Below are 14,849 nucleotides of genomic sequence, written 5' to 3'. Positions count from 1 at the left end.
ATGACATTTTCCCCCTAAATATTTACTTTGAACTGTAGAACTCAATCACCTCCACATTTAAATTGATGACACAAGCAGCTAATAACCAGTTTTTGGTTTCTGCCTAATAATAGAAATCTCTATTATAGCCAGTTCTCTGGGTGTTTCAGTGAATGGTAGTTCTTTCTATGCTGCCACGTCCACTTTCTCCACTCTTGGCACACAGGAGGTATGCATTCACGTAATTGGAAAAATCGGGATTTCTGATGCCAAAGGGTTAAAGCCTCTTGGATTTACATTGCCGTAAAATACAGCCACTATTTTATTTCTGATCAGTGGCATTTTGGCCACTGTTCAATTAGGGTACTGAGCAGCACTGTCAGTACTAGGGTTTTGTTTTTGTTTTTCTTAGGTCTTTCTTTTTTGGCACATGTGAATTTTGTTTTGTATAAAACGAAATGACTTTCAGTCTCTGATGATGGGTTTAAAATTAAAGGAGCATCGGTTTTGGTGTGGGGATGATCCAGGATTATGTTGTGACTGATGTATATTAGTTACTTGTACATTTTTTTGGATCTTTGCAAGGGGAAAACTACAAGTAACGAGTTTTATATACTTAATTTAAATTTGTTACAGGTTTTCATGTTCAGGATAAACAATTTTTCAACCTTGGGTGAAAATACTTGCAACAGTTTAAGGTGACTGTTTTACCTTAGAACAGCTGTTGCATGCCAATGTGTGTGTGTGAGAAACACTTCAAAATTGAATTAAAAGATGTAAATTTAAAATTGGTTGTGTATCTAATCTGCCCCAGGTTCAGTAAATAAACAGTTCTTTTAAAAAATAATCCTAGTATTCTGTGTTTTATATGTTGATTAATTCACACTAAAATACTAGCTTATTTGAGATGAGACATGGACATGTTTTTTTGAGTAGTTATGCCTGTCGTGAATGTCTTATTTGTCTATAAACATGAGGCTAGCGAATAGGAACCCACTTTTAGATAGGTCAATGTTAATATATTATTAGATTTTTCTTTTTGGGGAAAAAATAATTTGCGATATTTTCAGTGTCAACCACTTGGTTTATGAATGTGGGAATTAAGAGGAAATAAATGATCCCAAGGTCCACAGATGCAGTGATTTGTGGAACCAGCAACTAAATCAGCTGCCTTTACATGCCAAAGAAGCTGCTGTTTATCCAGCACTTGCAGTGTCCTGGCGAGTTGCTGAGCACTTTGGGTGGCCTTTCTCGGTTATTCCTTAAAACCTCCTCCGCCTTGGGTGCTTTTTAAATTCTCAATTTGGACATAAGGAGACAGGCTTGGAAATGGGTCTCAAACCAGAAAGCTCGTTCAGCAGAGCCTAAAGTGCAGAGCAGATGAGCTCTCTGCCTCTGCTTTCGGAGCTGGCTGCAAGTCCCGTTTTTAAGTTGTCAAAAAGGCTCTTGAGGGTGTGGTCACAGGACGGCGAAAGGGTCGCCTCAGGCCTTCCCCGTTACCTTTGGTCTGACCAGTCTGCATGGATACTCTTGCCACTTATCCATCCCCCAAATACTTGCGAGACTGCGGCGCGCTACCAGCCGGAACCGCTGGGATGAAAACGCAGAGAAAGATGCCCGTTGCGGGATCTCCCGCTCGGCGCTGGAAAGTGGCGCGCGGGTTTGAGAGCCGCGGGCGCGCGGTAAGGCGGGGAAAGCGTTCGTGCTCAGGGCGGGAGGCCGCCCGGGAGGGCGTCTGAAGGGCCTGGCGGCCGCGGGGCCCGCGCAGCCGGAGCCCGGCCCCTCCCGGCGGTCGGCGGGCGGTCGCGGGAGGAAGGTGCGCGGGCGGGCGGCTGCCCCAGGCCGGCGGGGAAAAGCGTCTCAGCTCGGACTCCGGCCGGGACGCGGCGGCAGCGTGGCGGACGCGGGCAGAAAGCGGGAGTGCCGGCTCCGGGCGGCCGGCAGCGGGCGAGTCGGGCGGAGCGCCCCCCCCCCCCGCCCCGGCCAGGCCGCGGGTGCCCAGGCGCCGCGGGCCCCGCCCCCGGAACCCGCCGCGCGAGCCCGGTTCCCGGCCGGCTCCAGTTCCCGGCCGGCCCCGGTTCCCGGCCGGCCCCGGCCCCGGTCGCCGGAAGCGGAAGTGCTCGCGGGCGGCGGCGGCGCGGCCATGGAGCGCGTGACGGAGGGGTCCTGGGAGTCGCTGCCCGTGCGGCTGCACCCACGGGTGCTGGGCTCGCTGCGGGAGCTGGGCTTCCCGCACATGACGCCGGTGCAGGTACCCGGCGCGGGCACGGGGGCTCTCCACGCCCAGGGCGGCCGGGGAGAGCGCGCCCGAAAAGGGCCAGTGCAGATGCCTCGGCGGGGGCTGGAGCTGCAGGAGCAGAAAGAAGGGCCTTGGCGGCCGCGGCATCCGGGCAGCGCAGGGGATGAGCGAGCCAGGTGCTGGCCGCGGAGGAGCTTGGCTCTTCCTCTGGGGTGGAAGAGCCCATCTCACGTGGAGAGCCTGCGAGGGCGGAGATGGGACTGCTGTGCAGAGACGGGCTTTCGAGCGGGAAGAGTAGAGGCGAGGAGGTCAGCTAGGAGGCCACTGTTGAGCGAGATGCTGGTGGTCTGAAGAGGAATCAGTGAATTTTGAGAAGTCAAGTTTGAGATAGGTTTGGGGTTGCTGAGGGACCGGACGTGGGGGTTATGAGAGGAATCCAGAGGAGCGACGCTGAGGTGTCTGTCCTTAGCAGCTGGGTGGGCGGTGGTACCATTTATTGAGATGAGGAGGGCAGGGGGTGGGGGACAGTTTACAGGTTTCAGAGGGAAAATCATGAGAAATGTTTGGAAATGTTGAGCGAGATGTCCACAAGATCCCCAGGAGAGAGGTGGAGGAAGCACCCAGGGCTGGAGGTAAAAGTAGGCAGTGCTGTGTGCCACACCTGGGTAGGTCCGTGCCATGGAGACTCATGTCTGCTGCCAGAGTTGGCAGTCTAGGGATGGCGAGGCAGCACTGGAATTCAGGACTCTCAGTTCCCTGTTAGCTCACCTTCCCCTCCTGCCGGCTGTGCAGACCAAGTCACATACCTGTGGGCCAGTCCCTCTGGGGACCGTGGCGACCCTCTCAGAGTCTGCTTCGTGTTGGAGGCCATGCGGGCCGCCCTGTGCATCCCAGGGCTGTGGCCACAGCTGTGGAGTCGTGTCTAACGGAACTTTGCTGACTCTCTCTCCAGTCTGCTACCATCCCTCTGTTCATGAAGAACAAAGATGTCGCCGCGGAAGCGGTGAGTACCTGGCCGATGCAGCCTGTCCTCATGCTTTCCCTCCAAAACAGGCTGCCAACCAGAACTGCTCCCCTTTGCAGGTCACAGGGAGTGGCAAAACACTCGCCTTTGTCATCCCCATCCTGGAAATTCTTCTGAGAAGGGAAGAGAAGTTAAAAAAGAATCAGGTGAGGATAGCTAAGTGACTTCTTTTCACTGGGTCGTTGTGAGCTCAGTTGAGTAAGAAGCTGGTCAGAAGCGTGAAGAAAGTCTGTCCTCTGGTGCATCTGTGTCTGTAAACTCGCCGGCTTGTTAAGACTTAGTAGTGTTCCCCGATTGGTGCTCACACCACGTAGCGCAAAGCTGGCGTTGCCTTTGAACAGGCGCGACATCCTGCGGCCTGGTTGCAGCGCCCACACTGAACAGGTGGGTCCCTTGACGGCTCCTCACTGCTGTGCTGTTTGCGTCTCCTGAGCACAGGAAGGCGGAACAGGCTTTCTGTAGAAGGCATGTCACAGAGGCGTGTTCCATGAGCTGCTTGCAGGAGGAGCAGTGGGGCTGTTGGCCACGAGTGTAATGTTCATGAGTCCGCTGTATCAAATAAGGTGTCTTCAGGCAGAAACGTTAAAACGAGGTGCTGTATGGATCTGTTGACAAAAGGGTTGTGTGTGACCAGAGGCTGGCAGGACCCCGAACCTATACGGTCCCCTAGAGCAGGGTCACATTCGCTGATCCTGAGTTCATGGCCATGTCACAGGACACAACAGCTGTGAATGATGAGTATCAACTACAGTTCAGAGTGGTCGGTGAGCACTGCCCAGGCCCGGGAGAGCTGCTGGCCTGGACCGTGCCTGGTGGGGTGCGGGCTACAGCGTGTGTGTGTGTGTGTGTGTGTGTGTGTGTGTGTGTGTGTGTTGGGCCCCCCATGACCGCGAGCTGCTCAGTGTCCTCCCCTCTGTGGGCAGGTGGGAGCCATCATCATCACGCCCACGCGGGAGCTGGCTGTGCAGATAGATGAGGTCCTGGCGCATTTCACCAAGCCCTTCCCCCAGTTCCGGTAGGTGGGTGACTGCTGAGAGCCCTGGGCCGGTGTCCTGCCCACCAGCTCACAGACTCCTTCCTTGTCGTAGCCAGATTCTCTGGATCGGGGGCCGGAATCCAGCCGACGATGTGGCCAGGTTTAAAGAACATGGGTGAGTTTGCTGGGCTCTGCCCCTCATTGCTTGCTCCTGGCACCACATCCAAGAGTTGACTGATGACCTAGGCCTGACAGGGCATTCCCTCATTCCTCTTAAAAAGGTCTTTTCTCCAGGCCAACCTGGAATTTTGCTCTCCTACTCCTTCCCATTTGGCCCGAGGAACGGCCCCTCCCCTGGGTCTTCCTGCAGTGAAATGAGGTGGGGTATGGCTCCCCCACTTTCCCCAGGCCAAAGACAGTACTTAAGCACCTTGCTTTTCCCCGTCTGGCCACTAAGTGGGCTCATTCCTCCATGGTAATCCTGAGCTCCACACAGACAGGTGGCCACTGTCTGCCCGGCATCTCCCTGGGGCCTCGCACCCTAGCGAGCACCTCTAAAACAGATGAGGGGGCTTAGGATTTTCCCAACTTGCATCTCATTTGGAGTTTGCCATTCATCAGTTACCCTTGGGGTGCCCCTGAGTCTGGGGTCCTCCTGGGCACTGGGTGCGCTGCTGAACGCACAACCAGTTCACATCAATGGTGGCATCTGTACGAGGTGACATCCTCATTCGCACAGGAATGGTGAGGCTCATAGTGAGTGGCTCAAACTATCTTCGTAAACAGAACCATCACCTCCTGAGCGCTCGCTGTGTCCCAGCTACCAGATGAACTGACCGGGCTTAGGTGCCAGCCCCTGCAGGGCCCAGAGGGCGTGGAGGGCAGTGACAGGCCTGAGTGGGCCTGAATGCGCTTCTCCAGCTGCCGTTGCATGCGGGACTCGGCTCAGTCATGGCACATTGTGAATTTTTTATTTTTATTTTATTTTAAAGATTTATTTATACAAGAATTGGGGTATAGGCCAGAGACGCGGGAGGGTGAGAGGATTTACCAGAGACAGTGGGGAGCAGAACAGGCAGACGGACCAAAAACACTGCTGAAGGGTGCAGCGGGGAGACAGGAGAGGTCTGCCACACCATGTGGGAATCTCCCTGGCCAGCCAGGAATTGAACCGGTGCTGCAGATGCTGCGGACCAGCTTCACAGCTGCGCTCAACCTGCTGCACCACCAGGGAGGCCCAGATTGTGAATTTTTAAAAAAAAATACGGAATTCAAGATTTCTGTGTGTTACTGCCAAATTTTTAACTGTCTGGCATGTCATTTAATGAAAAATGTCTTGCCAGTCAACCAATCTGTGGAGGTCCAGGCGAAATTTGCCCTTTTGTCTGCCAGTTTGTCACTGTTACATAAAATCATCTCTGAATCTGGTCAGTGTCATTTTATACACGAGTTCTGGCGGTCGAGTGGCCTGCTGTAGGTTTGCTCTGGGTTGGCTCGCCTTTTCCTAAAGGACCAGCTGGTAACTATTTCACTGTGAGGCTGCGCCCCCTGTCCTGACTGCTCACCTCCCTGTTGAAGGAGCCACGTGGGCGGAGGCCGTGGCTGTGTCCCTGTACAGTGTCACCAAAGCAGAAGGGCCGAGTGTGCTGACCCCTTCCCCAGGCCTTAGCCTGGAGTCTACGTCTGTCTCGTGCACAGCCCGCACTTTCCCTGCCCCCCAGCTCTCTCCACCCCCTCTCAGGGTCTCCTCACTGGGGTGTAGATGACTTGAGGGGCTACAAAGCTTGCTACAAGGAATCCCGAATAAGCCCACCGTCCAGAGGTCACGGTGAGTGTTGACTTGCTTTTTGCAGCGGGAACATCGTGGTGGCGACCCCCGGCCGCCTGGAGGACATGTTCCGAAGGAAGGCAGAGGGCCTGGACCTGGCCAGCTGCGTGCGGTCCCTGGACGTGCTGGTGCTGGACGAGGCGGACAGACTTCTGGACATGGGGTTTGAGGCAAGGTACTGGCTTTGGGCTTCACTGACCCCGGGTGACACTGGAGGAAAAGGGGCCTGCATGGCCTCCCCCGTCACTCGTGGCTGCCTTTGAATTTCAGACATCAGTTGGCTCGCGCGTCCTGTCCCGGCACCCGGTGTGCATCCCGTTCTTCTCTTTGATTTCTTTTTTGCTTCCTGGCTTTTGCGTGAGGGCTGGGATCCGTGGTGGATCTTAGATCTTGGTGACGTAGCCACGGCCAAGGCCTGCACGCCAGGTTGCTCCTCCCGCCTGCCTGTCCCCGCCTGGCCGTCCTCGGTCGCCCGCTGTATTTGAGGCTTCTGATTCTCTACCCCTGAGGCTAGACCAGCCCCAGCCCGGCGCCTGCTCGAGCACACGCTAGTCCTGCCCGGTCCGTCTCGGCAGCTCAGGGCGCCATAGATGGGCCAGCTGGCGATGGTGCGGGCCTGGGGCTTGCTTGGACCGGCCCGTGCCAGGCCTTCTCCTGGCCTCTGCTTCTTTACTTCTCTCCAAGCCAAAGAGCCAGTGTTGGCATCATTTTTACCACCTGTGGCTCCTCTTCCTGTGGCGTCTTCCACGTTGGCAGGTCCGTACTTGCCCAGAGCGTCCTTCGCTCCTGGCAGAGGGAACACTGGGCGTGATGACGTGCAGCGCGGCCTAGTGGAGGCTGGCAGGGGGTGGGCCGAGACGGCTTCCCGCTGCCACATCCACTGTGGCGGCCCGTGATACCCTCATGTCGTGCATGTCACCAGGTCAGAGTGAGCACCTGGAGGCCAGCGGGGCTTTTCAGCTCCCCAAAACCCGCGGTGTTGGCCGAGGATTAGTCAGCGGCGGGGAGAAGAAGAGGGTGTGCGGGTGGCACCTGGCAGGGAGGGGGAGAAAGGCCTTGGATGCTTAGGTGCATTTTCCTTCATGATTTCTTTTAAGGCTTCTGTGTTTCTTTTGTGATAGACGCATGACTGGGTGTAATTCGCATGTGTGTGTGTGTGACAGTCAAGTGCGCCGTTCACTGGTTTTTTCTCTCAGGATGCTTTATATCTTAATTTCACTCACTTTTATTAGCCCCCCCAGTATAAGTTTAATTATCTGCTTATATTGGGGACACCTTGGGAAAATGAGGGTACAAAGAAGTAAGTCGCCTGTTAACTTTTCTCCCGGTTGTAGCTACGGTCAGTGGGGTAATGGCTTGTCTTGCGCCTGCTGACGTACCTCTTTAGAATCATAAAACTCTAGTTAGCAACGGGGTTCCGAGACGTGTTAACATGGAGCCCTCTTTTTCAGCATAAACACTATCCTGGAGTTTTTGCCAAAGCAGAGGAGAACGGGCCTTTTCTCCGCCACGCAGACGCAGGAGGTGGAGAGCCTGGTGCGGGCCGGCCTCCGGAACCCCGTGCGCATCTCGGTGAAGGAGAAGGGCGTGGCTGCCAGCAACACCCAGAAAACCCCCTCCCGCCTAGAGAATCACTACATGGTGAGCGATGGGGTAGGAGTGGCGACGGGGGTCTGCGGACGCTGACTGTGGTTGAGGACCCTGTGGCGTGTTCACGAGGCAGCCCCTACTCTCCAGACAGCGAGTCCCTGGCGCCTCTGGGCTGCGAAGCCGGCGGTTGCTGTCTTCTGTGCAGAACAAGGCTGCAATCGGCGCTGTCTTGGGTGCCTGGAAAGGTTGCTGAAATCAGACAGGCTCGTCAGAAGGGGAGTGAGAGACAGAGCTGAAGGCTCTGCCGAGGCTGGGCTGGACGAGGTCAGGAGGCCTGGTTCAGGCGGAGGCAGGGCCCGGCCCACCGTGGGCGTATGGAGTGCGCCCCTGGAGGAAGATAGCCTGGGTACGTACTGGCTCTGTCCTGTACTAACGCAACCAGTACTGTCCGTCACCTGCAAACAGGGGCCTCCAGGGGCCCCTGCTCTGTAGGGCTGTGTGAGGATTAACTGGTGAATGCAGGTAGAGGCGTTCGGGTGCGTGCTCAGCGTGCTGTGCTAATCAGCTCAGCCCTGGGGCTCCCAGCACCACGTTCTGCATTCACCGAAGTTACTGACGCAGTGTTAGCACTTGAACGAAATTCCACCCAAGGGCTGGGTTTTGGTAAAGATGGGGTGTGCCTTCAGGGGGGTGTCAGTGTCTCCAATTTAGAGGCCTGAATAGAGCATTTGATTGAGAAGTTAAGAGACTGCAGTCTCTCCCCAAGGAGGGATTTTCAAATAATAGGTACATTCCTTTCTGGAAACTTGAATTCAACTTGGGGCTATGACTTCTGCACTCGGCTGTGCCTCAGGCTCTCCTGGAGCTCTTAGTGTAGGCTCCTGGGTCCACTCCCAGACCGATGGAATTGAGTTCGTGTGCTGCGCCCAGGAATCTGCATTTCAGAAGGCCACCTGGCAGGGGCGGTGCAGCCAACACAGTCCTATCAGTGTCCAAAGCGACGCGATGCTGTGACTTAGGAGGATGGCCTTTCCCAGTGGGCGACGCTTGTCCTGAGCTAAGCGGACTGGTCACCTTTCTGCTTGCATTCTGTGCTGTTCTTGGAGGAAATTAGATTCCTTATCTTTAGAGCCAAAATCGAAAATAGCCATGGGGTTGTTGCCATCGGTGTGTCACCGTTGCGTTGGTTTTCCTTCCCACTTGCAGGTTTGTAAGGCGGATGAGAAATTCAACCAGCTGGTGCATTTTCTTCGAAACCATAAGCAGGAGAAACACCTCGTCTTCTTCAGGTAATCCCTCCGCTCGAAGAGCGCCTGGCTCTCCCAGCCCGAACGGGCAGGTTGGGATCCTTCCAGGCTGGGCCTCCCGCTTGTGCGTCTGGCTGCGGGGAGCTGGAACCCCGCCTCTGGCTCAGCCGCGGCCTGCCCCTCCCGGGCGGAGCAGTGCGGAGCTGACCCTTCCTGCCTGGCGTGGAGGCGTTTCTGCAGTGGTCTTCTCCTTCCTGTGTGTCACCTCACAGTTCTCAGAGATCACAGTGACAGCTCTGTCACGCCTGCATTGAGGGCAGATGCAGGAGCAGGGGTGGAGGAGGGATAAGGCGGTGTCAGCTCCCTTGTATCTGCTTCATACCAGAGAGCAAATTCCCTCCCTGCTGGCGTCAGTTTGCATTTTGGGGGCCGCTCGCCACCCTGGCTTAGTAGAGGAGGGGAAAGGGAGCGTGCAGTGGGGAGCTGGGGAGGGTGTGGCTGAGAAGGTGCTCAGTCTCCCCCGCGTCTGTGCTGGGGTCTTGTCCTGTAGTCAGAACGTGCACGGGGCACAAGTTGCCTTATTTGGGCTTTTCCTCTTCCAGCTATACCCATCGCGGTATTTTTTGGTAATACCAAAAAAAAAAGTCTTTCTTTCCCATGTTATTCCCCCAGTAAAACTCTCTGGACTACCTGTGGTGACCACAGTTAGAAATGTAACCTGGCGTCTGCTCACACACTAGGTTGAAACTTTGTCCCCAGACCTGGCCCTCGGCTCGGTGGGGTGTGTTCTCATTTCCTCTGCTCTTCTGGTCCAGGGTCGCTAATTTGACTTCAGGACCAGGGAGCCTGTGGTCAGGGTCTGTGGGCTGTGACCCCCAGTGTGCAAAAGGCCTGACTGCACTGAGGGGACTGTGGATTAGGGGAGCGTCTGGTGGCAATCATACAGGTCCTGAAGAGGGGGTTGAAGTAGAGTCAGCCCCATGGGCAACACCGGGCCTAGGGGCGTGGGGAAGACACTGCTCTGCCTGTTGCTGCTCTGAGCTTAAGGTCCCTCATCTGGGGTCATCATGTGGGCGTTCCACCAAATAAAGGGGGCTTGGGACAAGCCCTTTGTTAGGGTGCTGTGTAGGGAACTCAGACTCAAAGGGAAAGTTGAGTGCTCAGCCTTTAAGAAAGATGGGACTGGGGAGCCCTAGAAAACGTAGGGGCAGAAATTGACAGACCATCTCTTCAAGGCTCACCCTTGGGCCGGCCCACTTGAGAGAGGATCTGATTGCCTAATGTAGGCTAACCGCCCTCCGGGTCATGCCGATGGGGGACAAAGCTCCCCAAAAGGGAAGCAGGAGTGTTTTGAAATCTTACAGGACTGTTTACATTGAATGTCTCCTGCAGCTTAATTAGCTTCCGGGGGCCAGGGAAAGTGCCCTTGCGTAACATCTTTCGGCAGGAGGAAGATATCCTTGGGATTTTAGCTCCTATTTGTGGGATCTTGAACAGAAGTCAGAAGACTGACTTCCTTGGCTGCGAGGGCTTTGGGTGGAGAGCTGCGCTGTGGGTGGCATTCATGGCCCTTCTCTGCTTCTCCCAAGAGGATCGGGTTGTGGCCAATGTGTGGCACGCATGTTTCCTACTCGCCCCGCAACCTGCAGAGGCCCGAGCTGGCCACTTTTGAGACCTCTGTCCCTCTGCAGCACCTGCGCCTGCGTGGAATACTATGGTAAGGCCCTGGAGGGTCTGGTGAAGAATGTGAAGATAATGTGCATCCATGGAAAGATGAAATACAAGCGCAATAAGATCTTCATGGAGTTCCGCGGATTGCAGAGGTGGGTCAGCAACCCGGCTGCTCTGTCTCGGGTGCCTCTGCCTCTGCACCTTCCGTGTGGCATTTCCGCAGCCCAGATCCCTCTTCCTCCTCCAACCCACTTCTCATGTCTTCTCTGCATAAAGCAAGCCCAGAGCTGTCTCCTGGTCCTGACCCCACCATTTGCTGGACTGACTTCTGTGGTCACCAGTCAACTTGTCTGCTAGATTTTTTTTTTTTAAAGATTTATTTTTATTTATTTATACAAGAACTGGGTACAGACCAGAAGCACGAGAGGGTGAGAGAATTCACCAGAGACAGAATGGGGAGCAGAACAGGCAAATGGACTGAAGACATGCTGAGGGGAGCAGCAGGCGAGGCAGGAGAGGTCTGCCACGCCATGTGGGTATCTTCCTGGCCGGCCAAGAATCGAACCTGTGCTGCAGAGGCCGCGGACAGCTTCACAGCACAGCGCTCAACTTGCTGTGCCACTGGGGAGGCCCTTGTCTGCTAGATTTTAGGCCTCATAGGAACAGGAACCTGTCAGTTGTGTTCACTCCCAGGTTCCCTGGCCTCTGGCCCAGGGTCTGGTCAGTGGGGGTCTGAGAACTCTGTGGGATAAGCAAGTATGCCACAGGGGTGTTAACCCTGTCTTGACTGTTAGGTGGGTGACTATAGGAGGGAACGCAGGGTCTGCTTGGGACCAGGGTATGGCTGTGCATGTGATCAGTACTTTTTTCTAATTTTACGCGCCTGGCTCTGCTGAAGCATTCTCAGCGTGGCGCTGCTGCACTGCAGTCTGGGAGGGAAGTGCTCGTTTGTCTCTACTAGGTTGCAAAGGATTACACCCTCTGTAGTTTCTTTTTCCCACACGGAAAAGTTATCCCAACTGGACGTGTTACTGCCATCCAGTAACACGTAAGGGTAGTTGATCAGTAAGGGTAGTTGATGGCGATGAAAATGGCATCTTCTCATTTTCTAGTGGGATTTTGGTGTGCACCGACGTGATGGCCCGTGGAATAGACATTCCCGAAGTAAATTGGGTCTTGCAGTACGACCCTCCCAGCAGTGCCAGGTACCGCGTGATAGGATGCCCGCTCTCTCTAGGAGCCTAGCCTGACAGGATGTGAACCCGAGGAAGGTGAACATGTTTATGAAACATTTCAAGTAGAATAAACAGACAAACAGATCCCTAATCATTAGGCTGCCAATCGTGATGTTGTGTGTTGAGCAGAGCTACCTTCAGGTGCTTCTTAAGGTTCTTACAGAAATGCACAAGACCTCTAAAGGAAAATTACTAACACCATGTATACAATTTTAAATTTTCCTCCTCAAAGTAAACATGCACCATGCTGCCAGACACAGGGGCTCCTTAGATGCAAGCCCCGAGCAGTCACGGTCCCCTCTCGGTGGAGGGTCACAGGTCACGTATCTGTTGTTCTTCTCGCTGTTTCCAAATCTTCCGGGGCTGTGTCTGCATCATCAGCTAGGCACACACGGAATGTGGTCCAGACCTGTGTGGTGTGTGATGGATGCTGGTGGCCGCGAGTGAGTGGACTGAGCTGCGGGGCTGAAGGCCCTTGCTCTGCACAGTCAGCGTCGTGTGGTGGCCTCGTGCCCGCCCTGTGTTCACAGTGCCTTTGTGCATCGCTGCGGCCGTACCGCCCGCATCGGCCATGGGGGCAGCGCGCTGGTGTTCCTCCTTCCCATGGAAGAGTCCTACATCAATTTCCTTGCAATTAACCAAAAAGTAAGCTGTTTTCTCTTCATATAAAATGCCTGGTGATGGAGGGGGTTGAAAAGTTCTTTTTGGGTAATCATTCTGGGACACAGATGAGGGGTCACAAGCCACGGGGCCAAGCTGGTGCTGTAAATGCAGGGACCTGGCTGGCTTTGAGGCCTTTTAGTGGCTCAGCCTCAGCAGGAGGCAGCCACCATGTGGCCCTGCTGTCTAGTTACTTGGGAACATGCACCTCACATTGCCTGCTTCCAACCAGAAAGAAGTTAGGAATGTCGTGTAAAATCTGATTAAAACAATTTGTAATTTTTTTCCCCAAAGATTTAAAGTACTTTTTGTACTTTATTTTGGGTTGTATTTAACTTCAGGGTCTCTGAAATCAAAGATTTGTTCTGCTTTGGTTTTGTTGGCACTGATGTGGGGGGACTTGGGAGTGAGTTGGGAACGTGGTCTCTCTGCAGTGCCCCCTGCAGGAGATGAAACTGCAGAGAAACACAGTCGACCTCCTTCCAAAGCTCAAGTCCATGGCCCTGGCCGACAGAGCTGTGTTTGAGAAAGGCATGAAAGCATTTGTGTCGTTCGTCCAGGCGTACGCGAAGCATGAATGCAGCCTCATCTTCAGACTGAAGGGTGAGTCGGACTTCTCACAGGATGCATCGCCGCCTTCGGTGGTTACGAGCCTTTCAAGTACAAAACTGCTTTGTCTTCTAAAAATGTTAGGCATGTTTCTAAACACTTAGAAGTCTTCCCAGGGTCTGAGGAGACAGACTAAACTGGCTGCTAAGTATTGCTTTGTAGTAAAGTATACTTATTTTATGTATTTTAAAAAAACCTATCTTACAGTGAATCCACTAGATCAATTGATTAGAAAAAGTTAGTGTTAGGAAGTTTCCACTGGTTGTTCCTCCCATGCCAGGTGTGCTAATTCCGATGTTTTGGTTTAATCAGACCTTGATTTTGCTAGTCTTGCTCGAGGTTTCGCCCTGCTGAGGATGCCCAAGATGCCGGAACTGAGAGGAAGGCAGTTTTCAGATTTTGTGCCTGTGGATGTTGACACAGACACCATTCCATTTAAAGATAAAACCAGAGAGAAACAGAGGCAGAAACTACTGGAGCAGCGGAGGAAAGATAAGACAGAAAATGAAGGAAGAAAAAAATTCATAAAAAGTAAAGCTTGGTCAAAGCAAAAAGCCAAAAAGGAAAAGAAGAGAAAAATGAATGAAAAAAGGAAACGGGAAGAGGTGAAGTTTTCAGTTTTCTTTATTCCTTCAATGTTCAACCTAGAATCCCAAGCAGATTTTACTGTATCTTTTCATAGAAATTGTGCAGGGTGCTCATATTTCTGTATTATGCTAGAGACTCAGGGTGGGAACAGTCTGTTTGCCAAGCTGTTCTGAGAGAGTAGTTCCTGATTAAAAATTGCTGGTTTCGCTTGAAACACCATTGCTGAGAAATTCAGTAGTTTGTTGTTCTCTTCTGCACTTAGGGTTCTGATATTGAAGATGAAGACATGGAGGAGCTTCTTAATGACACAAGGCTCTTGAAAAAGTTTAAGAAAGGCAAAATTTCTGGAGAAGAATTTGAGAAGGGGTTGCTAACAAGTGGCAAAAGGACCATCAAAACAGCAGACCTCGGGGTATCAGATCTGGAAGATGCCTGCTGACTCCAGGGTGCAGTGGGGGCGTGTATATGCAGGGAGTGTCCGCATGGCCCTGTTCAGCAGACTGCGACTGTTGGCTCTTGCTGGCCACCCAGTGGACACCTAAGAAGTCATCTGAGCGCCATTCTTTCAGACTAGAGAGGCGTGCAGGGGATTTCATACTCATGAATGTTTTGTTGCAAGCCCTGAAGAAGTATAACAGAGGAAAATGTGACAACACTGGAGTGAAAATGGGTCACTTATTATAGAGCTCACCTTTCTGTGGCTGTCTTAGCCTTTTTTAATGTAGGGATACTGAGGTTTACTCAACTTTAGCCTTGTCAGATCCTCCAGCGTGTCCTTACCCCGGCAGAGGGTGACTGACGTGGCTGGGTCTTTTCTAAGAATAGCCCTCAGTACTGTTTTATTGTTGAGTATCTGAAAAACAGGCACAGCAAGCCATATTCTGGAAAAGATCCTGCCTTTTGAATAAACGATGCCCTTCCAGGCGACTGTGTCTGATGTGTGTGAACAGGGCTGTGCGGTGCCCTTGCCACGGCGGCCAGTGGGTCTAGTCCCCAGAGTCAGCGTACAGGATGGATGTCCCCAAGTGCAATTTTAAAGAGCTGTTCATAACCCACTCATTAAAGGAAATTCCATCTTTTTTAGTTTGTGGGAGTTCTGGAAGGCATCTCGGTGGTTTCTGCCTGCTTTAGGTCCCCTCGGGAGATCCCCCTTCGTCTGGCTTGATCCTGGTGGGGGGACGGCAGCCCCTGGCTGGTGTTCAC

General features: G+C 53.4%; 1 protein-coding gene across 2 annotated transcripts; it reads left to right on the top strand.

Moving 5' to 3' along the window:
* Positions 1-2,122: 2,122 nt before the first annotated feature.
* On the top strand, positions 2,123-14,181 carry DDX55 (DEAD-box helicase 55; the record flags this gene model as incomplete). Of its 2 annotated transcripts, none has more annotated exons than XM_084254127.1 (14): positions 2,123-2,230; positions 3,171-3,221; positions 3,302-3,388; positions 4,166-4,257; positions 4,331-4,393; positions 6,072-6,221; positions 7,498-7,687; positions 8,843-8,925; positions 10,575-10,706; positions 11,667-11,759; positions 12,320-12,434; positions 12,896-13,052; positions 13,371-13,663; positions 13,909-14,181. In XM_084254127.1, the coding sequence occupies 14 exons, from the start codon at positions 2,123-2,125 to the stop codon at positions 14,083-14,085; spliced, it is 1,791 nt and encodes a 596-aa protein (XP_084110253.1). In that variant the 3' UTR covers positions 14,086-14,181. The 2 variants fall into 2 exon arrangements, with proteins under 2 accessions (XP_084110253.1, XP_084110252.1); XM_084254126.1 differs by having other exon boundaries at positions 12,884-13,052.
* Between the last annotated feature and the right edge of the window lie 668 nt (positions 14,182-14,849).

This window comes from Talpa europaea (genome assembly GCF_964194135.1).
Source record: "Talpa europaea genome assembly, chromosome: 14".
Lineage (NCBI taxonomy): Eukaryota > Metazoa > Chordata > Mammalia > Eulipotyphla > Talpidae > Talpa > Talpa europaea.
This window is presented reverse-complemented; position numbering and strand designations above follow the sequence as displayed.